General features: G+C 45.3%; 1 protein-coding gene across 1 annotated transcript; it reads left to right on the top strand.

Annotated features, from left to right (window-relative positions):
- The first annotated feature begins 6,762 nt into the window (after positions 1 to 6,762).
- LOC136965577 (insulin-like growth factor II) lies at positions 6,763 to 17,307 on the top strand. Its single transcript, XM_067259761.1, has 3 exons — positions 6,763 to 7,206; positions 16,747 to 16,878; positions 17,200 to 17,307. Exons 1-3 carry the CDS (start codon positions 6,763 to 6,765, stop codon positions 17,305 to 17,307), a joined length of 684 nt encoding a protein of 227 aa, XP_067115862.1.
- The last annotated feature ends 10,629 nt before the right edge of the window (positions 17,308 to 27,936 follow it).

The following is a 27,936-nucleotide window of genomic DNA, read 5'->3' on the forward strand; positions in this document are numbered from 1 at the left end:
ATCTGAAGTCGTCTCATACAGCGCTGAAGACACGTTGTCGCCTCGTTCACTACAACTCAGCATTTTAATTGAATCGTCAATCCGGTCAATGGCATTCAAAAGGACGACGGGTGGACTTGTTGACAGGTGTTTTGCAGCGTTTACAACACATATTTCAGTGTTAGGAATCTCAACGGGTCTAATTGGGGGTCTAACTGGCCGTATTTCATCTAGCAGGTCCGGTGTCAATGTCACATGTCTGGAGAGCCATTGCGGCTCAGCCTGATGGTGTCCAGAGCTGACTCTCAAACTCCCCTCCTCTGGATATTCTACGCGAATCTCCGAAGCCATCTTCAAACACCCAACCTCGACTGGGTCATCAGTGTCACCAGCCTTGCGTTTGTTATATTTGCTATTGTCTGAATCTTTGAGTTGTTGTGCATTCTTTGATCGCTTACTGCTGCTGGAAGGGTCCTCTGTTTTGTTATACTTGCTATTGTAAACATATTCGAGATCTTTGGCCTTTTTCGAGTACCAGCTGTGAGGCTGGATGAGATCAGGAGCTAACCTAATGAAATCTATACCATAATATGCCTTGATGTCAGATCTTATCACTTCAACGGGGAATCCCGCATGGGATCTCTCCGTTATCAGGTTAGTGAGTCCATCAGGGATACAGTCGTCGGCAACTATGATATCGGTTGATCTATACTCCCCCACCTGCACAGACAACGGAATCCTTTTTGACGGAAGATAAGCGGCGCTGACATCTTGATGTAAATGCTGGTATCTAGTGAGGTTGAGTACTTCTGAAGGAGACAACCTCTCTTGAGGGAAAAGTGTAATGCACAACACTCCCATATCGACAAACGGTTTGTCCTTTATGGTGCAGCCCATTTGAAAGAGCTTTTCCGCTATCATCTGCGTGGTGGGTCTGCTGTCTTTGTGTTTTACGTGGAGGACGCGGGCATTTATAGCTTTCATATAATCCATTTCGAACGTTTCATCATTCTCTGGGTTATAAACCCCGACCAAGTTGGATAAGTTTTCAGCGTATGTTTTTTTACAATAGCTTTCCTCTGACCCCTTGTATTCTACCAATGGCCAGCCGCTGTGTAACTCCCACATCACGCAGTACCAGCTGAACATGTCACTCCCAGTAGCAGAGTTCAAACACCAAAGCACCTCTGGGGCCATGTTAGTACAGTTACCCCGCGGTTGATCTGGGGTAGAGAAATTACAAGCCGTGCCAAAGTCGCTAATTTTGAAAGTGAAGGGAATGGGTGTTCGACCCGGCTGGTGACAAACCAATACGTTTCTGTGGGTGAAATCCCTGTGCTGGATGGTTCTAGATCTCAAGTAAGCCAGCCCTCGAAGAGTGTCGAGTTCAACCGCTGGTATGACAGAGGTGTCATTCATACGCCACATGAATTCCTGCAGCGAAAAGAGGGCCCGTTCCATGATTAACACGGCTCGACCTCCTAACTGATAACCTGGAATTTCACACCAAAAGCCTCCGAATGTGCGCAGGACGTTGGGATCTTTCATCGAGACGCCAATCATAACCTCTTCCATCTGGGAAGCGATGTGCGCGTAGCGATTGAATTCTTTGTCTATGAATGGAATGCTCCAGTTCACCATTTCTGGAAACAGATTGGTTTTTGCAACAAGGTCAATGTCAATTTTAACAGTCACCCCGAAGCCTCCGCGGCCCAACACTTTGTTAGGTCTGGTCATCAGTTCTTCTATGTCAAAGTCATATTTCGACCCATGGGCTCTACCGACGTTGGCATATATTTTCCACGGATCAACCTTTGCAGTTGACTTTAAAGGTTCCCAGTTTCGCCCAAAGTTGTCCATTGTCACAATTGGTATCCTGGGGCTGGTCGTCTTGTAATTCGATGGTAAGAAGCCATCTATCACTGGATGCAACTGCTGAGAAAGTGGACGGATCCGCAGAGGAGGACATTTTGTGAAGGTAGGAAATATGAGTGTGTGTGGATTCTTGGTTATTGCCCGTGTTTGTCTTAGCAGTTTACCCAACTCCTGCGTGTATGGAACCACTGGATTACAGTTGATTACCAAGAACAACACAAGGGAGTTGTACTTAGAGGCCTCAATTTTCTTGGCATAGTCTTGTTTTACATATACAACTAGACGATCTTGTCCTAGGACCTGAGGTTCATCAGAGATACTAACCACTCCAACGTTTGTGAGATTACACTGGTTGACAATCCTATTAATAACCATTACGCTATCTTCGTTGTGGCTGAAGGTGCCATCGTCGGGTTTTATTCCAAGCCAGTCTAGCACACCTACCACGTTGCTGTAACACAAGGTCTTGACGTGATAGAGATTGTAACGTTCTACCATTTCTAGCAACCTTTCGGCGTTGCTCCTGGTTCGATTCTTCAGCTGAGACATTCCGATCGAACTTCAAGACTATTGGCATGCCGTAATTGTCTCTAGTACATCTGGGTAGTAAATAGAACATGAACGGTTTAGTTCGCAGGGATATTGTGTTCTCTGAACACGCTTCAATGCAACTGTTCGAATGTCTGATAGTTGCAGGTGCTCCGGCTACGGGATTGCTTCAAGATGCCACGTTCAAAGACCGTACCACGCTCCAGAAGACCTTAAAGGTTTTGCGAGATATGTGGCAAAGAGCCGATACGATGTATATACCCAGAGCCGATCTGGAATCTCTCCACCGTATGGAATGTATTAGCACAACATCTAACGAAATACCCATCCCTGATCAGATAATATTAGATGTCCGTAAACTCTCCAGATACTACATATATCTATTGTTCCGTTACTGCATGAGCTTCGCAGGACCTACGATTTACAACTATCGAGGTTTAACGATTAACCAGCTCATCCGCATGTCTCAGCGAGAAGCTAAGAATATCACAGCTCCTTTAGTGGATATACCTGAAAGCTGGCTAGAGACTAAAGTGTGCACAAACTGCCCTTCGGCTCCACCTATCTCAGAAAGTAACTCAATTAATGACTTTCCCAATTTTGCACCCCAGCAGCCAGTTGAGAGACAACCCCAATCTATAGAGAACCATCTACATCTACCACACCAGCTTCCACGTCAACCAACAACAGAGGTCAGGGATTACCACGGAGGGGGGTATGTCAAGCAACAGGATGTACGTATCCCGTTGCAACGCAACACCAACCACCAACCATACAGCCAGCGGGCGTCACAATTTAAACACTTAAGTAAACCTACGTCAAAAAATGTAACCTTTAAAGGGTGTTACAATTCTGACATTGACTGCGAAGACTAGTGTTGATATTGTAAACATATATAGCATACTAACATTGTGTGTACCAATGGAGCATTTTCTAAAACGTACATCTTTGAATTTGTCTAACCCCAATTACTGACTGGACACAGCTGGGCACTTGACCTCGGTTGGACACTAGAACTCGGTTGGACAAACATTTACGGAATATATAACATGCCATTAACACTTTCCACATTACAAAACCATATGCAACAATGGCAACAGGGAGGGGGTTCAGACCCGAGTTTAAGTCACCCCTTGAAAACTTAGCCCTCAGCAAGCGCAGTAGACACATGGAATGTGCCGTGTGTTTAGACGTGGTATTTGATAAAGCCAATCCCAGGGACTGCGTATTTGGCATTCTACCCAACTGCAACCACTGTTTTTGTGTGGTGTGTATTCGCGCGTGGAGGAAAGGCAAACCCTCTTCACAAAACTTGAAGAAAGCGTGCCCAGTCTGCCGGATACAATCGGCCTTTTATGTTCATAGTGATTATTGGCTTGAGAATCAAGACAAGGTGAAACTGATTCAGAAATACAAGGACTCCATGGCAAAAAAACCATGTAGATACTACGCAGAAGGTCGTGGACGATGGCACGCTGGCTCAAAATGCTTCTACAAACACGACCGCCCGAAGATTGACCATTCACAGACTACAGAGACTTCTGGGGTTTACTACCGACCTCCACCTTTTAGGAACAATCACCGACTGGACCCGGTCGAACACTCTCTGTCAATTGCACTCGCTCTGTCACAGTGGATGGCTGGCAGGTAGACCTAAATGTAAAGCTCAGAACATGGGAATATGCTAATGGTTTATTGTATCGTCAAACTATACAGCCCTCGACGGCTCAGTCCCAGAGTATGCAACCCGTTGGGGTTCCGGTGTGTGTGAGAATGCTAGATGTACTGCCATCAGAGACCAAACATGAGGATGTATACACTATTGACATAGAATCGATGTTGCTCAGGTTACTCGATGTGTTAGGTGGTTAGCCACTTGTGCCACTCTATCTATGCAGTTATGAGATTTGTCATTTTGTATATGGTATGTCTACCAATGTGACTGAAGGACATGTTATGGCAAATAAATTCCCTCATATTCATAAACCTGTGTAAACGTCTTTATTCTACATTAAAAGGAAACATCACAGGACACTTCACTCGCTTATACATTTATTTAAACATTACTGTATGAAGTCTTTACATTGCTTATTCAAAAGTGTAATCTTGACTGAAATGTGTTGAACGTCAAATCGGACGCTGCCACGGGGGTTGGACTCATTGTCGATGTGATCTCGATCCTGATCTGAAGTCTCTCCTCCATCTGACATGTTTGTCAGTCGCTAGAGGTTGATACGATCCGGACCAGTCGATTAAATACGTGGTTAAAGTTAGGTGTGTCATAAGTCTGACCTGAGGCAGGGGAATTATTGAAGTTTTTGTTCATTGACACAAATTCGATCTATTACAGAGACACGCTGGGGTAAGGCGTGAGTAGTGTTGGTGAGTGTGACGTCTCATAGCACTGGATTGGAGGACTAAAATGCTCAGACTTTTAGTCGACTGAAACTTGACTAAACTAACCCTAACCCTACAGAGTATGAACGTGAAATCAATAAAAACTCAAATGACATGGCATGAAGGGTCTTATCTTGTCACCGAGTCGATCCTTTTCGAGGGAGACGCCAGGGGTAAGGCGTGGGGGTTCTCATCTTGACACCCAGTCGTTCCTTTACAGAGACACGCTGACCTGAGTCTGAGGAAGGTGTAAGGGTTCTCATCTTGACACCCAGTCGATCCTTGACAGATACACGCTGACCTGAGCCTGATGAAGGCGTGAGGGTTCTTATTTTGACACCCAGTCGGTCCTTGACAGAGACATGCTGACCTGAGCCTGACGAAGGCGTGAGGGTTCTTATTTTGACACCCAGTCGGTCCTTGACAGAGACACGCTGACCTGAGCCTGATGAAGGCGTGAGGGTTCTTATTTTGACACCCAGTCGGTCCTTGACAGAGACATGCTGACCTGAGCCCGAAGAAGACGTGAGGCTTGTTGTCTTGACACCCTGTTTACAGTTAGATGTAGACAACATCTGACCTGAGCCGGGGACAGGCGTGAGAATTGTTGTGTGGACACCATGTCGACCAGTCAGGGAAAGGTTTTCGATGTTTAACGCTAAGGTATCAACCTCCAAGGATCTTCCTGTTCCTGGAGTTTGTGACGTGAATCCCTGTTGATCCACCGTGTATTTCTGCATCAACATCATTCGTAGCGTATCACAAAGCTTCCGATGTTGGTCAGCGAACGTTTCTCCGTATTTAACCTTCGCCTCTTTGTAGGGGATTGCTAGAAATCTGTCGAATGTGATAGGATTCTGATGTTGTTTAACAAAGGTTTGTGTGTATTCAACCATCGCCTGTTTGTGGGGTATTGTAAGAAAACTGTCAAATTTGAAGTTCTCGAATGTATCCTCACGGGGACGTTTGTCCGAACTCTGTAGATAAGACTGTGCAGCCATAACTTAATGATGTTGGTAGTGTACACAACGTAGTTTGAGACTTGTTAATATAATACAAACTATATTGTGATCTCTAGACTTTATCCATTTTGAACCTTGCTAAGGTTGGAGATTCCAACCACTGTATGGTAGTCAAACACGATTAGACAATTCGACATTGTGGTAGATGATGTCAGTCATGTTGGGGCGGGGGTTGATAGGTTGCACGCACGGTTGGACTTGATGTTGCGATGTATCGTATGCACACTTGCACCTTTCCATTAAACCTAAGGACCAGACTGCGCCCAAACTTAGATGACTACGAATGTCACCATCTTCAAATGGGCTGATAATGAAGAATATTAAACAAAAACACTATGTGAACCAAATCCAAGTCTAAGGTCTAATCTTTTGATCCACACCAAAACTTCAACAGATTCCAGCCACGAAGCGGACTCGAACCTCTTCAAAATGGTTTACAACAGTGATAATTTTAATAACTACTGGTGGATTGACACCAACCAAGATTGGCTCAAGATCACCTTCATAGCGGCTCCTCTGATGATGGTTATAGGCTTGATGGTCGTCACCTACAGAATATGTAGTCAACGGTCCTCACCCATTTACAAACCGTCATCGACTGCACAGCGTTCACTTTCTTACAATTCTGTGTACAATCCTACAACATGCGCCTTTGAAGATTGTGAACTTTGACGTTCCTGTGAACAACCAGTCGCATATGTTGGACAGAGGTTCTTGCCAATAACAACAAATCTAATGTACTGATGTACTGAGCTGAACCGACCTGATCAACTCAATCCTCTATACGTGGCATTGGAAAAGCGTCTGGTTTGGTGACCCTATTAACCTTATGGTAGCTTAGGTTTACGGTTTTGTTTTCATCCAGATTATTATTCCGAGTGCTCTGGCATGATAACTGATTACTGTTGAATATAACTCAAGTGCAAATTTAGTCAGAAAGATGTCTTCGTCAAGTCTAGTGCCGGTGTTTGCGCTGACAATGACGTTGTACATTGTTGAAATGGCCTCGGCTGAAACGCTCTGTGGTGGAGAGTTAGTGGACGTACTTCAGTTCGTCTGTAAAGCTAGAGGATTCCATTTCAGTAGACCTGGTAGGGCCAGCAATAAGCGCTCTCAGAACCAAGGGATTGTGGAGGAGTGCTGCTTCCGCGGCTGCGACCTCAACCTCTTGGAGCAGTACTGTGCTAAGTCCGAGAGATACGTGTCAGCCTCCTCTCTGCAGGTCATACCTGTGATGCCCGTTCTCAAACAGGAGGTACTCAAGAAACATCATGTGTCCTCCAACTACAAGTACATCAACTGGCAGCGGAAGGCGGCCCAGCGCCTTCGGAGGATCGTCCCCTCCATACTGCGGACCAGGAAGTTCCGGTTGCAGGGGGATCAACGGAATAACAATAATTTGTTACAAAAGCTAATGAGAAAGACATACGTAACAACAACAAGAGCCAAAACCCAACCGTCTGCAATGGGTAAAGGGTCTCTCCTTGGGGACTGGAAAGGAGTGCTTAAAGACCACAGAGCCACACAAGGCCCAGGGGTAGCTCTTAAGGTCCAATGATCCACCACTTCAAACATGAAACCTGTAAAAGGGAACATGGTCAGCAAGACGGAACATACACCTAGTCGAGTGGAGGTCACAACACTTATACGTTTAGTATCATGCCATGAGTCATTTTGTACTTCATAATAATAAACTCTTGAAATCCACTTGTTGCACATGTTACATTATTCGCCATCTCCCTGCAATACAATATGGTCTGTTCTAATCACATCTACCATGTGGGTGTTTTTATTATCTTCACAATGTGCGAGTTGGGAGAAACTGGGACCTACACATGTACCATCCGATTTATGTATAAACACAGGGTTGGACGGATGAGCGATTGGGTTGACAGTTAGTTTTGCCAGGTTGTATATGTAAGAACCATCAATTTTGACAGATATCAGGTAGTAGAATGTCAGGTTTTGGCGTCTATGTACAATGATAGCGTAACAACATCTTGTATGGTCTTTACCGTACGACTCTTGTACACCCTCTGGACTCCAACATATAAGAAGGCCACATTTCAATCTGTCGGAAATTCGTTTCATCTCTGAGCAATGACACATGTTTGGTTTAATTTCAGAGATGGCATTGAATTCTTGTTCTCTGGCTTGTAAAATGCTTAGTAAAGTATGAATGGGGTTCTGGTGTCCCAGGTGGACAAGCTTGATACCCCCCTCAACGTTCAGGTGCCCTACAACATTCAGGGGGATCGGTATCCTGAGGGTGGTATCTTCTGACCCATCACCGGCGAACTTGAAAATCTCTCTATGACCACTGCCGCCTTGATCGAAATTTACATTCTCCGGGTGTGATAGGACTTGCCATTGTGTTTCACATTTTACATCCTTTAACTTGGGGTCACGAACGGACGTTGTTTCTACTTCTGAGTCTCGTTTCATGTTAGAATCGCAGTCTTGCTTTTTAAAAGGTTGTTCCATTTTGGTAACTTCTGAAGATTGTAAGATTGTCAATTTTCTCTTAACAGCGATTTTGATTAATCTTCGTTTACACAGTGAAACCCCTACTTCCATGGGTAAAGGCTGCTGATGCAGAGTGTATACAATGTTGTGTATATGATTCTCATAGTCGTAGAAAAAATGACCTGTAGTGTTAGAGACACACATAGCTTGTTGTATGTCATCATCAGAATACGTCTTGACCACTTGAATACATCTCTCCTGAATGAACGTACTAAGTCTTTCAAGGGATGCCTCTTTCAGAAGTTTGATTTCATCTAGCATGCTTGTGATATTACACTTAAGTGTGTCAAAACCGAAACACTGTTGTATTGCAGCCAATTTAATGTTAGCTAGTTGAAAATCATTGTCCCTAGTTGCTAGCTTGATGTTAATGTCTTCATGGAAAGCAACGGAATGTGAAAGCTCATTGATTTCAATTTGCTGCCTAGCCAACTTGTCTTCCAGTGAACTTCTTTCAAGCTTGAAATTGTCTAAGATTTCAACTTGGCCACTACTGAGCTCTTCTATTGTGGTCTCTAGGGACAATATTGTCTCTATAAAGGCGTTATTGGACTGTGTCAGACTCTCAATTTGAGCATTAAATTCAGATTTTGTTTCTGAATGTTGAGAAAGCTCCTTGATTTGCTCCTGGATTTTGCAATTTGCAAATTGCTGCTTAGCCAACTTGTCTTCCAGTGAACTCCTTTCAAGCTTAAAAGCATCTAAGATTTTAACTTGGCCACTTCTGAGCTCTTCTATAGTAGTCTTTTGTAACGATATTGTCTCTAATAAGGTGTCGTTGGACTGTGTTAGTCTCTCGATTTGAGCATTACATTTTGCTTTTGTTTTTGAATGTTGAGAAAGCTCCTTGATTTGCTCCTGGATTTGCTCCTGGATTTTGCAATTTGCAAATTGTTGCTTAGTCAACTTGTCTTCCATTGAACTCCTTTCAAGCTTAAAAGCATCTAAGATTTTAACTTGGCCACTTCTGAGCTCTTCTATAGTAGTCTTTTGTAACGATATTGTCTCTAGAAAGGTGTCGTTGGACTGTGTCAGACTCTCGATTTGAGCATTAAATTCTGCTTTTGTTTCTAAATGTTGTTTACGAGTTTTCTCACTTGTCGAGTCTTTCTTGGCTAGTTGAGTTGTCAACGCGTCACGTTGCACACTCCACTCCATCTTCTCTGCTGTGTGAGCATTTACTATTGTACTCCTGTCCCTAGTGAGGTCATTGTATAACTCTCGATACTTGTTAAAACTCTCTTGTAATTCACTGAAACGAGTGTCTCTTTCGATGCGCTGTGTATTGTGTTCTACATCACAACACTTTGACAGCGCCTCCTTTTGTTGCATGATAGTCCGAGTACGGTCCAGACAACTAGACATGTCCTTACAGTCGTCTTGTAAACGGTCGATTTCCTTCCTAGCGGATGTCAACTCGTTCTGCTGTTTTACATATTCATTTCTCACAAGGATAAGTTTGTCACTGCGTTGCTTCAACATTGAACTGAGAGTATGTCCTATATCAAGTACAGTGTCCCAGTGTATCTTGAGGGACTTCATGATGTGACTGGGAGATGACAGGGAATCTCCGCCAGACGCCAACGTGTCAACGAGTGTTTGCAGATTGTCGAAAGTGTTACAGATCGCATCTTCATTCTCGGGGGATTCCAATAAATCATTAACAATAGTCACAAGTTGATGTTCGGGATCTCCCTTTACAATACTCACAATGTATTTCAGCGCTTGATCCGCTTGTTTAACATGGTCTGCGGTTTGTATAAAACTAGTCTCTCTAAATGTATCTCGTAGACTTTTACCCAGTCTACGGATAATAAGATCGTAACAACCACACAATTCCATAGCCACACCGAAGCCTATTGCGTCGCAAGCTTTCGTTTTTTCAAACGCTTCAAACCACTTAGCCAAGTCTCCGAAATTCGTCTCAAGTGCATCGACTGCTATTAAGGTTTCGTCAAGGGAAATTATTGTGCGGGGTTGCACAGTCAGGGCTGTTGACATGTCAGATTCCGTGTTAGATGGTGAGGATTCCACCTCGGTAGCCGAAGGGAATAGTTTTGATATGATACCGAAGAGCATTACACGAGAATCGCTTCCAGTATTCAATTGAAGTTGATGATCTACTGCTCTCTTCTCCGTTGTCTTGTGATGTTGTAAGGTAGCGGTCCCAGAACCTGTCTCGGTTGAGACCGCTGAGGGTTTGCCTGTCAGCCGTGCAGCCGATACTCTCGCGGCGTCTCTGTCGACATTCCTTTTGCCACAACCACCAGCCTGGGTCGGTTTCGTCTTCGACTGCTTCACTTTTGGTCTTGCGCTTCTTTCGCTGTTGTTTTTGTTGGTCTTCGTGTTCTGTAAACATTGAGATGCTTTTCCTTGATGTGAAGCTTTCTTGATGGCATGCTTGTTCTCTTTCTTGTCCCCAGTAACAACTTGAGCCGTGCTCCCACCACCAGGCGATCGGGTTCGGTTTTGGTCTTTTGTTAGACAGGGTGAACAATGGCGAGGTGGGTATTTGGAGCTCCTTCTGTCCTTGACTTTGGTCGACTTCCCACGCTCTACACTTGTCGACTTCCCATTTTTCCTCACCGCTTGCACTGTAGGCCCTACGGTGATTGAGGCAGTATCTATATTCCCAGTCTGCCCGATCTTGGATGTTTTGGAGGTCCGGCGGTGGGGTTTCTGATCTTCTTTCAATCCATCCATTGTCGGTGTATCGAGAGATTGTAGCACACAGTGTAGTGCAGATCCCACCGAGGAGCAATCTGTCTATTTGCGACACAGCTGGAACTCTCCGGGGTTCAGGCTCGCACACCGCGGGTGATATTCGATAATCGTACCCACACCGTTGACACAATTCAGCCTTATATTGATCACGCGATAGTAGATGCTGGTCAACTCTCAATGTTGCGTTAAGTTTACCCAACTCTTGACACCAACGGTCCAGGGATCCGCAACACAAGGATGTGAGTATCACTGCCTCATAGGGAGCGTGTATAACGTCTTTGATAATCTTTCCTCCTAAACACCTAGTCACCTCTAAATTCATCCATGTGAGCCTCACACGCAACCATTGAGGGGAGGACGGAACTGGTAAGAGGTGAGTGTGATGGTTAACACTTTGCCGTGAGAGACTAGACATGTCGGAATCCTGCTGCCACAATACACAAGTCCCCCACAGAGCGGATTGCGGATCAGGTATTGTAAGGACGCCGTGCTCACTCTGGCGGTGTAACCTATCGAGGGTTAGCCTACTCTGCTCATACAAGACTTTGAAGGCAAGCGGAGTTCCGAGTGTGGATAGTGTCTCGCTTACCAATTGTGAAGCAAGAGTATCCCTTTCTGCAGAGTCTAAGCTACATGATGTAGCAGCCAAGACGGTGTGGACATGACGGTTCATGCTGGTGTATATTCTTGATACCAACATCTCGGGTTGATGACCTGAAACGGTGTCCCCTGTGAAAGTGTATGTCTTGTAGTGCGCTACCGTATCGGAGGGTGTGATCATTTTCACCCAGGCTAACGGTGCTCTGGCTAAAACACTGATTCTTTTAACCTTGTGGCCTTTGGAATCAATGTACGTATTGGAAAAGTGTTTGGCTGTAACAAGACCGTAGTTGTCTCCACTGTGGGCGTATACAGCCCTGAGAAGGATATAACATGTATTGGGAAGAACGTCGGAGTTAACGGGTATTCGAAAAAACCCATCAAACCCGGGCTCCGTCAGCGTTACGGATAGGGGTATCCGTTTCTCTATATCAAACATTTGCACCCAGGTGTATTCTAGTCGCGCTATGTCCTCTACCTCGTCGAATCTTATGGTCATGTGGCGGGTAGCGCTCCAGTCTCCTTTCTGGCAGGGTTCCATCGTCAGTCGTTCAGCCCTGTAAGTGTGTAAGCCGGTGTATAATAGAAAGACTAAAACGCAGAGTTGGTTTCTGGATAATAGTTTTATTTTAGTGTTACAAATAAATAAGACAAATAAATGAGACAACTGTGTATATTGTAACATGCTCCAACACCACATGAAATACTAGAAAGTCACTACGGGTCACTGGTAACTTTATCTGCAACACATGACTATGTAATCAATAGTCTTCAATGACAACTTTAAACTTCTCTGCGATCATGGCGGCCGATATAACATGGCAGCCAGATTTATCCTCTTGTGTAACGTAACCTTGGACTGACATAGATACGGACGGCTGATCGTCTTGAGTGGAAGACGAACCCCCCCCTTCGGCTTCACAGTCCTCCTTGGAACAATCTTCATTGTTGTAAGACTCACTGTCGCTGAGTTCGATATAGCAGCTGCGAGTGGTATTACATTTGAAAGCCTCCATATACTCAGTCATGGCCTCAAAGTCTTCAATCCCCATGACATTCTCAGCTGCTTCAATCGTGGCGTTATCAAACACAGAGTGACCAGTTGACTCAGAGAGAAGTTGAGTCTGCTTCAAGGTCTCGACATTGTCTCCGGTGTCAGATTCCGGTCTGTTTAAATCTTTGTATAGTCTCATAATCTCTTCAACCGCCTCTGGTTTCTCACCCAGGCTGTGTGTGATGTTTAAGTAGACGTGTAGGTTATCATTACATCCTTCACATCCTTGCCGACCCCCTTGGACTCTCTGCCACCCGTTGTCAAAAGCTTTAACACCATAATGTGTGCAGATTACAGCTTTCAGCCTTTTAAAGGATATAGCGCGAATGCCTTTAAAAAGCTCGACGTCATGTCGGAGGACAGAGTCCGATGTGTTATCAGTCATAACCTTGTTGATCTCTAAACGCTCAATTGAAGAGTTGGGTCATATCAGACACTGTTGACCATGCACACTGCACAGCGTGAGAATAACGTTTCTACATCCACTAATACTTCGGAAAATATAGGCTGACTGCATTTCATACAAGATGTGTACATCTGTTTCAAGTCAGTAAACGTGCAGGTGTTGACATCTCTGGTGCTGAGTGGGACGTTTATCATGGTCGCAGCACAGCATGAAGACACAAATTTCAGTTGTTCAAAGTCAAATTCAACGTCAATGTTTTTTGGGTTACCTTTCACCTCAGACGAGTGGAAGGTCTGATTCTTTAGACATCTGGAGCACCTCAGGTCTCCCTCGTCCTTGGGCGGCTGCGGACCGGGTTCTCCGGGTACAAGGAGTATCTGCTTGTGATTATGGTCCACCCAGTTGATGTAGCAGTTTAGCACGGCGTATAGTAGCATCTGACACTCAGGCTTTAATTCACTCAGCTTATGAAAATGCTCACTGTGAATAATGTCAACAGCTTGACGCAGTTCAGGTAGACAAGCAGCCGCCATTTCCAATGGTTGATCAGTTGTGTAAGCGATGGCAAGGTTGTAATAACAACTAAGGCTCCATTCTGAATTGAGTGTAAGCATAGGGTGTCCGATTTTTTTCACAACTTGGAAGGCTTTGATGAGTTTTGCGGAGTAAGATTTCCTCCTCATCGAAAAACTTAATTTCTGCCATCTAATTGAACCTTCAACGGAGTCTGAGTGGACTTTCTTCCTTTTCCGATTGATGACTTTATGGACATCAACATTCTTCACAGGTTTATTACGACCCTCCTTGCTAAGCTCGGTCTTACACGCAGATGACTCAAAAGGTTTAGATTTGGGTTTACGTTTATTGTAGAAGTGTTTGGTAGTTAGGTTTCTTGACACAGTTGTCAATGTGTCACTACTCTGAGATGTAATTGCTATAGATGTCTCATGTAAACTGTTGAACGAACCAACTTCAAAATCTTGGCTTTGCAAGGCGTGGTCTTTATTGCACTTCAATGGTCCGTCCAAGTCATGGGTGTAAACTCCTGCAGTAGGTGGATATTTCAGCTGTGGGTCTTTGCGACAATGTTGGTTGGTTAAGAGGGTCACAGACTGTCGTTTAGGCTCTGGTTGGATGTCCGACCGATTTATGAGGAAATCAACAGCCGTGGCTCTAACTGTGTATAACTTCTCTGTAGACTCCTCCTCATTTAAAATCAGATCTTCCTTTTGGTACCTATAAAAGTCAGCCAAGACAGCCAGTCTGATCATAACCTCCCACCCCTCCATTCTTGACAATTCTTCCTTGTTCGGTAATGCGACATTTAAGTCTTGTGAGCCGATTAAGACTAAGGATAGATCATCCCAAAGATCGAAACATAATTTGTAAGCGTCTTCGCACTCTGATAGATTTGTCTTAGCCGTCAACATCGTCGCTATTTGTGTCTGTATTCGGGGTGTAGACGTGTTATCTCTTGATTTAGAATGGCATACAGTGCTAAGACACTCCAAGTAAGCCTGCAAGAGGATGGATTTTGCATAACGACGGGACCCCACGACTCTGGTATCCTCTACCCCTGCCCTGCCAACCCCTTTGCGCCGGTCCTTCTCAATTCCCCCGTGGTGTTGCATCTCCATTGTCCAAATCTCTTCCCCAACGAGATCCTGAAAGTGCACGCTGAGCACCTGGGGCACTTCTTGGCTTTACAGAACGTACCTCAGATGGATGGAGGTTTTGAAAAGACTCTCTTTCTGGGTCTGTGTAAATTGTTTACTCGGGAGAAGGTCCTTTCACTTTACAAGACAATCCTGACTGACCAAGTGCTGGCTAAAAATGTTGTTGATGTACCCTACGGAGACAATGACGGAGAGAAGTCCTACCCGAGCATTTTTGTTAACTTCAACAAAAACATAGCAAGTCAGATCGTGTCTTTACTTCGCAAGTTGCTTGAGTTGTTTAACATCGAGAAGCTTCGCAGTGGTAAAATGACGTACCAACGAGGAGAGGAGCCTCCTCATATCATCTTTCTTTACCTCATTCAACTACTGGCAATATTTGTGAGCAGCTCCATCGAGGAGAAACACCTTGCTGTCATTTTGAGTGTTGCGTCGGCTGTCTTCCTGGACGCGAATTTTTGTAACCCCTTGTGCGCCGCAACTATACTTCGTCCGATGTTCATTCCTTACTACGGTGAACAAGTGAGTGCTAAAAATCGAAAAGGTGACACGGAGCAGGAATGCCCTGAAGCGAAATTGCGATATTACAAACTCTTCACAGGTTATGAACTTGACAAGAATGGCGATGACGTATCGGTGATGAATGGGGGTCTACACTGGACCGATGTCAGTATACTGGAACGTATGCAAGGGTCTAAGATCGTAGAATGTGAAAGCAAAAAGCTGTGGTTTGTGTCACCTCAGATGGGTGACCGAATGCTAATGGTTAAGAATACCGGATTGACAATGATGGGAGACCAGAGAGGTGAAAAAGTCATTACCATCTGCAATTACCTGATGTCCGATCATGTAATGGCTTACATTCAGAGCGCTGTATTTGGTACAATATCTAACATGCTACCATGTCACGCAAACAGCGACTTTAGTCAAGATGTGATGTCGACCATCAACCATTCTATGGCTAAATTCTCAAATGCGATTCATCACCAGAGTGAAAACTTGCTGACAAATGTGCTTAAAATGAAAAATACATGCCTGAACACCAATGGGGTAGGGTTCACTGGACAGGAGAAAGGCGCGTCGTTACAGTTTGGTAGAGTTTTCACTGGCACTGAAGACAAGAGACCCCCTCCGGTTTCCGGCAGGATGGGAGTTTTCACCTCATTGAATCTGGGACTGTCAAACGACACCATGATGAAGGCTATGTTGACCATTGCATTGCGTGAAGGTTCTGGAATGGTTAGCGGTGTTAATTTACACAAGATGTTGTCTACAGTTTACAAGCCCGTGGGGGTTAACGAAAAGGTGAACGATATTCACTTCTATGGGCGTTATCACAACACCTTTAACAAGGGCGAATTTACAGAGGTTGCATGTGTTAAATCCATGAGCGACCCCATCTACAACAGCTTGTTGCATGATGGGGCTCTGTCAGACTCGAGTAAGTATCAGCTAACCATGGCACACGGAGCCTTGCCTATGTGCACGCTTACCCTTGCCATGACCATGAGACAGACTGTGATGATGGTTATGGGATTTTTTTGCTCAGAGCTAGCCCGTGTCATTTACACTCCAAAGGTAACCGATGTTAACTTGTGTAGACAACTCACCTCACTATCTATGCCAACAAAGTTTAGACACGGAAAGGATGATGAGAGCAACAACACGTTTGACGCATCTTATAGCATGTCGCTAAAGTTAACTGGACCAGTCTTCAATAGGAACGTCGGCATGACAGGTAGCAACTATCCAGATTTGGATGAGATGGAGTGGTTGCAAGCTACCGACAACAGTCTTCCCGATTACATAAAGATGTCGCTAAACACGATAGGTGACACGAAAAAGGAGGTTGCGAAGCTCATGAGGGAGAAGAATCTGAGATACAATCGTATGTTGTTTCTGACAGGAGGGAACAACACTGTGTACAAATTCTCCTCTGTCTTTGCCAATGAGGAGTTCATGTTCCACGCACCCATGATGACGCTGTTAAACATGACGATTTTCTCCAGCAAGAACAACAGCAATTACGCCACTGTCAAGCTATCTAAGCTGCGAAGCTGTTACTACACTGTGAGGGTTTTCAACAATGAATGCATTGACACATCACTTTACAGTTGCCAAAGTAAAGATTTCAACCGTCCCACTAATGAGAAGACCACGGTCGATGAGATGGTGGAGAGGATCAAGAAATGTGTGTCTGTTCTATTACCTAGGATAGCCGTGAGTCGTGTCAAAATAATGGCTCCTGAGTTGAACGAAACTGATTTCAGCTTACTACTGTCGAAACTTAAGAATGACAACATCAAGGTGACCGGAGAAGTACAATATTTATATTCCATATCTTCTTCCATGGCGTCAGAAACGAGTACCCGTGTTTCTACTGACCATCAGGTTGGTATGAAACGATCTACAGATGACGTGACAGGTAGCCCTGAGAAAAAGAAACTCAACGCTGATGACGAACTGAGCATATTTGACAGCTACTTTGAGTCGGATTGAATGAAGTCTTGATAGGGAATTGACCACGTTTGACACTGACTTAGGCTTCGGTTTATTTACCATGTTTGACACAGACTTCGGATTTGACCACCCAGATTGAAGACGTGTATATATCCTATATGTTGTAATGTTGTGGTGTATTGTATGTGTGAAATAAAAACAAATGTTAACCAGCCACATCATCGTCTATACTTTCTTTATTAGACATTAACAACGTGATGATAAGTTGTATTAAAAGTATCAGAGGGGTCTGCAATTCAGGAATGTATGAAATGGATAATGTGCAGGTGTAACAGTTCAACTAAAACCACCATTTGCCTGTAAGCACAGCCGAGAGTGTGTAAGTCCTCTCTCACGGTGAAAATGAATCGATTTTCCATGCTGCCGATTGTGCTCCCTAATTGACCATTGCAGACTCTTGGTACCCTCATTTTATTCCGAGAATCAAGTCTAACAAACTCCTCCATGGCTCTGTCGTAATCAAACTCTCTACAGTAAGAGAGTTCAAGCTCCCCCTGTTCAAGCCTGGCACAGATAAGAGGATTGAGTATTCCGCTGACTGAAATGAGCCTATCAGAGTTGGAGTTGGAGTTATCCTCGGGACAGGTAATCTTGGTAAATTTGCACATAAGAGGCTGATTGTTTTGGTGTGACACCCTCGCAACATTGGGAGGGTCAAATGAACACATTCCGTATATGTTCATAAAGTCATAGGAGGAAGAGGAGGAGCTACGATTTTCCACATGCTCTCTCACCATACTCTTTATGTCTAACAAGGCTTTATTTCTCAGTTCACAGTACACACGTCTGTACTTCTCATCGATGGTCTCACATCGTTGCTCTCCTGATAAGGAGGCCATACTTTGCATCTGTAACCGAAGCCTCTTTGCTGGTGGAGCCCCGTCAACTAGCGTCTGCTCACTCGATTGCTTCCAACTGGGTAGTATTCCATAACAAGCTTTAATTGCCGTGGCAACAAAGAACAACTCAGGGATGCCTTTGATTAATCCAACCGGCAAATGTTCCGGTCCGCACGTGGACATTATAAGGTACGATCTCTTTCTTGGCTATCTAATAAATGAGTTGGAGTGTACTACCGCAACCAAGGTCTGTCTCTCCAGTAAAGCCTTAATAGAATGTCTGACGAAGCATAGAGAGCTGATCTCGGGTCCCAAAGTCTGGTCACCTAAAGCTCGAGCCTATGTTCACTTTGAGGATGGAAGTCACTGTCAGTTTGCAGTTTTAAAACCTAGCGGTTCATCAACGGTTCAGTTACTGGGAAAGTTAGTGCCTGTGTACTGTAGACTGTGCTTCTTATCCGAGTGTCACGATCACGCCAAGGCTGAGGCTCAGGCTTTGTTGGCAAGCCTGACAGGGTTAAAGGACTGTAGACACGATGTCGTCAAATTCGAAATCAGAGTTTTGACTTATCTAATAGACAACTTGTCAAATACCCCTCCCTGTGAATGGGGGGAGGTGTGTCAGTCACCTGATGTTTCAGCTGAAACCAAGATAGCAGTTGAGCTCCTCTGGTCTCATTTGGTGTTAGTGTACGCTGGCAATCGCAAGCTTCTTTTGTGTAATGTGGAAGTGTTCTTCATCAGACCCCAAGACTCTGTGAATTTGTGTCCTGGTGAGCTTAGGGCTGCTCTATTTGTACACGGTAAACATGACCCATTCTCTCTACGTAAAGAACGCCACCAAAAACAACTGGCTATGTACGGAAAGAAATGTCCCGTTATTCAGCCGGACTCGAAACGCAAGTCTAACCGTGATATCGCAACATCAAGGCCCTCTGCCGACAACAGACTACACGAGTCTCGACTGTCCCGCCTTTGCTGGCTGGGAGCCCTATGGATACTGGACATCGAGTGTAACAAAGACGCCCTTCACTGGCTTTACAAACCCGAACCGTGTAGAACATAAGATGAACACAATCAGCCAAGCAGAGTTGCCGTCACACTATAGCTACGTAGATTGTTCCGACAGACCCGATGAAGTACTGAGGGATGAAGGGAGCTGTGTGGTGAAGTTAGAAAACAACGTTCTCCTCCACGTTCTGCATGTAAACACCGTTGGGAATCAGAAGTTCAGTGCTACTACATTCTCAAAACACCTTCGAAAATATGCTCGAATGCAGTCCAATACTACTAAAACCAAGTTGCTGAGCAGACTGAGGTTTGTGTCAGACAAGAAGAGGCTATGTTCCCAGCATGGCTATAAAAACACCCGCATAGAGTTCTCATCTAAACCCAGTCGCAGCGCCAACTTCACGTCCAACGCTAAACATCTGCTACAACCGTACTTTAGAGGAGTGTTTGAGACGATTGCTTTATCACAGGGAACCTGCATTGTGTCGACTAGACCCTTTACGGTTAGCAACGAAAACCTGACATGTTACATATATGGAGTGGCCAACCCTTTAACCGTGGTTATTCGCATGAAGAACACAAAGAAACATTTCCACACACCCTTCTTCTTCTCCTCTGTCAATGTAGCCGGAGAGGAAACCCGACACCAGCTCTTCTCGTCAATGTCTATCAATTCACAAAAAGTGAGGAGTGTAGCTGAAGAGCTCCCAAATGCGCTGGGTAAAGTGGCAAAGTTACTGGAGATACACTCACATCTCAACAGGCTGTGCTGTGAGCTGGCTCAGGAGAGGCGAGGTATGTTGACGTCTCAGGAGAAGATGTGTCTGGTATACCTCACAGAGACATACTTCATAGAAGTAAAAGACCGCAGTCACCCCAAGTACTGGCCAGATTATAGGGAGGCTGTGAGAGGTGTATTTGTTCAACGTTACCGTAGCGACCTCTCTTCTTTCCAGGATAAGGTCTTAACAAATTATCATCTGAAAAACCCTGAGTTTATTAACTTAGTGCCATGGCTACTCGATAATCCAAGTGTTATACACGACAAAATTATAGTCTCACACGAGGCTTACTTGAGAGAGGAGGGTAAAGTAAATGCTAGAGCAGAGTTGATTGCCACGGTTGACAATCACGTCAACCTGAACCCCGTCTGCTGCCAACCACACGGATTTCCTGGCTTTGAAGAAGTTGATTTTACAGACCTTGGATACAGTAAGCAGACGCTTCGACTCGCCTTGAGTAAATCTCAGAGTTCTGTGACAATCCGAACACCCCCCAACAACGACTAACATCAGTTGTGCAGTGGTTGGAATTATACTTCTAGTTTACAGTCGCTAGTTGTAGTCAGTGAGCGTCTGATATCAAATTATTAATTATTATTTTATGTATATAGTAGAGCAGGCCTTTTGTGACAATGGCCACGGCTAGAGACAATTCTTCCATTATCAACAGAGTAGCATCCTCAGCTACTTGTAGCACACCTATTCTAAGGGTGTGGGATATTGTAAACACACACTTTGAATCGCTAATAGCAACGGCTGACAGGTCTAACTCCAAGAGCAGAGCTGAAATCAACATACAGTCTCAAGTCAAGGAGATGCAAGACCTAATGGGGACGTGTAGCAGACGGCTGAATGATATAGAGGTTTACATATCAGAACTACAGATCATGGAAAGTGTCGCTGTGAAGGACTGTTCATTGCAACAAACCCTATCCTCGGAACTGGCGGGGGAATGGCATTTTCTATACATGGAAGACAATAGTGTTTTCGGCTACATGAAGTTGATTCCAGATTCCATCTCGGTTAACACTGACAACGGGTCCACCTCTGTCAAAAAAGGTGAATTCACTATCCCACCAGGAGTGGCAAGAGAGGCGAACGAGGTGACTGATGACAATTTCACTTGGTTGGATAACTGTTACGATTATGCACGATGTCCTTGCTGTCAGATATCTTTCAAAGTTTCCAAGTTTTGGAAGCATGCGTTATTTGAGATTGCGGACAGGGGTAACAGAGTGCCAGCCTGGCAGTCTTTGACTCGATCAGACACGCCTAGGTGGATAGTAGAAGGTAGTGCGGGCTGGAGCAATCCTATTTACAGACCCCGAAGTTTAGAGAGTACATGTGAGATTGGACAATGTTTTGCTGAGCTGAATGTGAAACACTTCCTATCAGACTACGACTTCTCCAGAGCCCTCGACAGTGCATTTGAGTTTCTTGCGTTACAATTGAGAAATTGAAGTATGTTATCCTACTCCTATACACCTCGTACGATGATGGTCTCCAACCCTGTTCAGTCTCCGAAGCCGCAGCAACAACCCGTTCACAAGTCAGAGGATAGGATTTTGGAAAATATACACGACGACTTAGTGACACTTGATTACCTAGTTGGAATACTCTCACAGAACCAAGGATTTTCCTTTGTATACTACAGGCCAACGGAGAAACATAAAAAGTGTGCAGGGATGAAGATTGATCGCATTCAGCAGATCAATATGTTCACTCAGAGATTACGAGACACGGGGGTGATGATAGAGACGTCCCTACATACGGTCGTGGCAACAGGTAAAAAGTATTTCTGGATAAGGGTGTCGTTAGCAGACTTGAGTGAACTCAGTCTAGAACCTCTCTGGATGATAAATGGGAGAGTCAGGCTCTACTCGAAACATCGGTGGGTCATGATTACAATCACTGACCAGTCACTCGAGCCATGCTTTCTAAACCCACAGTCTCAACTACTCCACTCTGAACCCAATAAGAAGTGGTATGACGAATTCATTATACTGACCAAGGAATGTCTTACTTGTCACGCCGATGAGGGTATGTACAGTGATAATACCAGCGGACAGCGGCAAGTCTGTGAGGACAACACCGACGACAGCGTCCGAGTTGTACACAAGCGTAAGATGTGTAAAGTCAATCAATGCAACTCAATCCTCACGGCATCAGAGAAAAAATGCAAACATTCAGACACAGAAACCGATGAGCAAGAAAAGGACCAAAGTGAAAGAATCGATACACCAAATGTTATACGCACAGACTTTAATAGTGGAATACAAACCAGGATGAAATTGAGACAGGGGCAACATGTCAAAAGGGGGGTGAACACAATATACAACAAAACCATGAGATCTTGTCGTCGCTACAACATCAGCAAACGTATCAGCGTTCACAATAAAGACAAAGCTCAACCCCTGTCACATCGGTCGTCTGTCACCCGAGCACAGCCTCAGCAAATACCATCGGCCTCGGGTATCGCGTCCCACGACGACACAAATGATATTGACGCTTATCCTGTTACACACACGGCCCTTGATCATCAGACTGTACAACGTTGCCAATACGAGTCGACCAAGCCTTGTGTCCCTGATGCAGTATCGAAGGATGGTGACAAATCCGACTCAGTGTGTGTTGGACTCCCATCTGTCGACACGTCGTCAATTGTGACACAGACATCCTCGTCTGCGTCTCAACCCCTGCAGGCTCAACGTAATCTACATCCTCAGAGGTCAACGACTGAAGGTTTGCAGAGTCTAGGGTGTTTGCTGATGTAGTCAGGAGTCACCCCGTCTACACTCCTTTCCGATGTCCCCTCACCCTTTCCGTATTCACATTTCACATCTGAAGGCCTGAGACCGAGCTTGTTGGCCAACAGTAACCCATATGCGGTCGGGTGGAGAGAGTCACGAGTGAGCATGATGTCATTGACTGTGAGTGAAGTGTCCGGTCTTCTCCCAGATAAGTTGTCTGCGAATGTCACCCCTGACGTGTTCAATAGGGTCACAAACATAGAGTGTAGAACATGTACAGGTGACCCGGATTCTAACTCTCTCACCGTATCCCTGTTGTTGTACTGGATGGTATTATGTCTCCTGTTAAACTGGCTGAATCCGGATAACGTGCTCCTCCAGAAATTGGTCCATATACTCAAGGTCTCCTCTAGATGGGCCACGCTGACAGAAGAGGGGTAGTTGCAGACAAGTTTAACATTGGAACCAAGTTCTGTGATGGGATCATCATCTTTACCGTCACCGCCTTTGCTAATTATGTCTTCCAGTTGCCTTGTAACACTCTCTGCCATCTGCAGTAGCCTCTGATCCTTACAATCGCTCTTGAGTCGCTCTAAGGCCACGCGAGGGTGTCTGGTCACCTCACCAAGAAACTGCTTCATCAGCAAAACCTCCTTACCTTCGGATATCATGGAAGACATCATTTTACTCAGGCTATGCGAGACGCTGGCCGACTTGTGCTCAGACACCGTAGTTCCGACCCCTGATCTCAGAAATATATCTGGTAGCTCGGTCATGTTCAATCCAAACATATCGGGCTGATGGTCGCTAGCCAGAAAGCGGGACAAGTTGTCCACTAAAGGTTTACCAAATGCGTTCCCCGCGACTGACCCTCCCCCACGTTGCTGCTCTGTGCGGGATGAAAGCATTACATCAGCCAGATGTGTCAAAGAGGAGCGATCCGCACCTGTACTGGTGTATAGATGTCTACTCGTTGCCATGGTCAACCCCTGTGTTATCTTGTGAAAGAGAGTAGCCCAGCTCTTGACTGTCGGGTGAGCTCTTTTCGCCAATGATGACAGATTTGACCCCCCTGACCAGCAACCATCCCACATTGAGATTTGTCTGTAAAGGACCCTATCAACGGTTGCCGTCACAAGGTCTGTCTCCGTATCATAGAAGGCTAGACATGTCGCCGCTCTGCACTCGGGTATCACTGGACACCGACCGTGTTCAAATGTCTTCATTATACCCCACAAAGCAATGGTTGCCATCTTTAGCTCTGTTTCCTTGATAGGGTCTTGTTTGAGCGTGATGTCCCGTTTGATCCAGTCCCGTATGAGTCTGCAGACAACAGACACTTGTGTTGCAGGGACCGAATTTTTCATCAGCAGTTTCAACGTGTCCGCAAGTTGATCGAGTGGCACGTCCAACACTGAAGGTAGAGCCTGTTGGTGAGCCTCTCTTTCCTGCACGGCTTCAAACGCTGCATAGGGGGGGGGTACACCATCCGTTACTATCCTGAAGCTAGAGTTTGACTGCTTTTGTCTAACCCAGCTGACATTTTCACCTACGGTTGCGTGACCACGCTTCCAAGGCTTATTGGACGTCTCAATTTTCCTCCGTTTATTTCGGTTATGTCTATCATCACACCCCGGCTTCATGTACGTATCTCTGTGGATAGCTGGGTTTGACGAAACAAGATTTGTCACGGTAGCTTTCCCTGACAACCCCAGGCCGAGAGTTGTGAGTTTCTTCCAAGGCATAAAAAGGCAGGGTACAAAACCGGCCAATACGGTCCATCGAATCATGTTCCTTAGGGTTGTCTTGATGTGTTCGCACATGTGGTTGGCGGAATAATGGTTGATGAGATAACGTACTAAACATGTGGCGCTCTCACTGTTACTACCCAATACGTTGTAAAGCAACAACTCCACAGAGAGGGCCGGACTGAACGTGTTAACGATCTCCTCGATCACTATGGCCAGCTGAGGATCCTCGCTTACGTATACCCAGGATTCAACATCCCGATGGATGGGTATCAGCCCATAACGTTCGTAGTTGGTATCATCAGACCGCTCACTTCCACCCGGACAATACACTTTTTTTCGGAAGAGGGCCAAGCCATACGAATCCCCTCTGTCTTCCAAGGCAACCTCAGCCAGGTCCTTTTCGTGACAAAGCAGTTGCTCTCCAGATACACTATTCACAGCTTTCATCATCTCTAATGACAGGTTCGAGCGTCGTAAGAGTGTAGATCAAATGTAACATCGGCGGTTGGTGAGCGACACCAAAGTCCTTTGTAGGATACTTACGTTAGAGCTGCGTCTCTAAAATGTTTTGGATGTTATTTAGAGCGATCTGTTGTATATGCAAGAACAGACATAGTCTGACTAACATAGGCCAAGGTAGGGGGGATTACCACTACTACCAAGAAGACAACGATGAAGATGAAGACACGGTTAGCAATGTCAGGGCTCGTGTGGTTAAGCTGTCCAATCTCAAGCGCAATGCTATTGACGTGACTACGGATGTGATTGTTGCTGAAAATCTACTGAGAAGACACGGTGACGATTCAAGTTTATTAATGCACCACTACAATTGTTCCAAAGAAATGCATCAAGCGCTCGCTAAACTTGCTGGTACATCACACAGGACGCATGGCGATATACCATTCAAGTTGGGTCGTAATGCTGTGCGGCACTCTCATGACATCGTCTAACTGGAAATTACACTAAGTTGACATTCACTATCTCAGCTACGGCGGTTGGTTTGCGATTTCATACATTTGTATCTATTAGAACTCCACAAGACTCGTCGAATTGTAATAAATATGGACCCGATTGGATTTCAGACCGTCAAGAATGGATACAGGTTGGATCCACTGGAGACTGTCACACGTTTGGTGAAATCCCCCAATTTCCTAAACTTTCCCAACAACACATTTGCTGAGTATATGACTACGAATATAATCAGAGCCTCAGCAGTCAACAGTTCCATCTCAGCCGATGTCACGGTCGAGATATCACAGGCTCAGATGGGGGTGGCCCTATTCAGGCAACAGAAAGAGACAAGTCGCCTACTCGCTGGCTTTGTCTACAAGATGCTGGTCCCAGACATAAAAGTCCCCAAGGATATGAAATTTCGCAGGAGGTACAAGATAACAGATCAACGGGAGGCTCAACAGGGCACCTATGATACGATCAGCAATGGAGTACAGACCAGAGAATACTGCCAAGTGTTTAAGCATGACTCTAGGGTCATCACCATGCAATTCGGGAGTCTCTTGGATGTTACTGTACCATCATTAGCCACGGAGTTGATAAGAAGAGAGTTTGACAGAGTCAGTACTTGTTGGGAGATAACTAGAAGCATTGCTGTGCTGAAATATTGCGCCGCTCAACCCACCCTGACAGACAGAGTCATGCAAAGGACCAGAACTTCCAGCCGTGCAGAGAAATTGGACTGTGTATTGGTGATGGCCGAACTCATGTGTGGTATGGTCAACATACAGCCTGACTCCTTCCTCTGTGCGCTGGAAAATGCTAGGAGGATACTAGGAAGTGATAAACCCGAAGTGGTGGTAATGGGTGACACTTTGTTCCGCATTATCTCCCAGAGAAGTTCCCATGGTAATATATGGTCTCACATCATAAGCGAAGACACCAGCATCACCCCTGAGTTCTCTGTGTATACTATTGACAATGAGAATGGTGGAAGCGGGCCAAATTACGATTTCAGCATACGACAGGTCACCCAGCACGCTCTGGGTTACAAATCCTTACCTTTCATCAACGAATCATGTTTCAGGGATAAGTCAATCGACATGAAGGTGAACCACATTTGCGTTGGAGGAGGTCCCATCGATAAGATACCAATTGTGCAGGTGGACGGGGTGCAGATGGAGCACGGTAGCGACAGGGACACTTCAACAGAACACAAGGCCTTTTGTAATTCTGAAGGATTCAAATGGGAGTACTTCACAGTGGGCTGTATGGCACCTGCCTTAAATCAGATCAACCCCTCACATGTCCTATCCACCACAGATTCCGATTATATCAACTACAAACAGCTTGCCCAAAGATCCCCATCCGTCTCTTACCTTCATCAGTATGATGGAGCAGTCGTTCCTGTCAGTCTTCGCAGTCTACATCCCGTCGGTAACCCTAAAGAGCTGTTTAGTCGGGACCATAGGCTGCGACTACAAAACGACGTGAATGCGCTGATGAGAAGTGAGTCGAACGCCGTTCCGGTCGAAGCCCTGGCGCGTCTTGGGTTCAGTGCAGACTGGTACAGTAAAATAAAGAACCCTGCATCCGTACTCGAGTTTGATACCCGTAACATGGTGGTACCTCGTCCTGTGAACGATGCTGGGCAAGAGGATGCAACGTCCTATCGTTGGGTTGTCAGGCCCAGGGTGGCCCTTTTCAACTCATCATTGATGAACAGCATCTCCAACGAAATTGCTCAGATCGGCAGCGAGTTGCTCACTCACTTTGGCGACACGGAGCATGCCAAACGAGTGGGAGAAAACTTGTTATTCCTCGACATAGCTCTCCATTATGAACATGGCATACATTCAATGCTTACAATGAGGAGTGAAATTCTCCAATCTGGCGAAATAAACAACTTGCCGGAGGGGTGGACTAAGGGTAGAGCGTATTGGTCATGGTTAACCGATCCTATATGTGCAGTTTCCATACGGCGTCACCTTGCATACAAGGAAAACCATGATATCACCCCTGAAGAACGTACTGTATTGGTACAATTGGAGGGTCTGATGAACGGAATGATCGGACTGTATAAAAGTATAGTTGGTAACAGAAACAATTCTGTGATAGCCTCCATGCCTGCGTTTATCCATGTCGACAGCGAGAACGTCACGTCCTACGGCTACCCAAAAGTGTTCACCTTGGAGGATGTGGACTTTTGTAATCTCATGTACTGGATAATACTTCCAGTCCTAGGAGCTAGAGTCTACTGTTTTGACCATGTAACACAGAGACTTGTCTGCACTCCCATCTCATACAGAAACGGTGATGTCAATCTAACCAACGAGTTAAACTTAGACAATGAAAACAATCTGACGGTGACGCGTCTGGTCGGAAAATGCGCTTTCTCCAAGGTGACCCCTCAGACCGGGGTCGACATCAGTGAAATGTTTGAGCCTACTGCCTCAACACACAAGCGCTGCACAGACCCCGGTTTTAGTGATACGTCTCTAATCACCTATATGTGGGCGATTAG

Source organism: Osmerus mordax, chromosome 21 (assembly GCF_038355195.1).
Source record: "Osmerus mordax isolate fOsmMor3 chromosome 21, fOsmMor3.pri, whole genome shotgun sequence".
NCBI lineage: Eukaryota > Metazoa > Chordata > Actinopteri > Osmeriformes > Osmeridae > Osmerus > Osmerus mordax.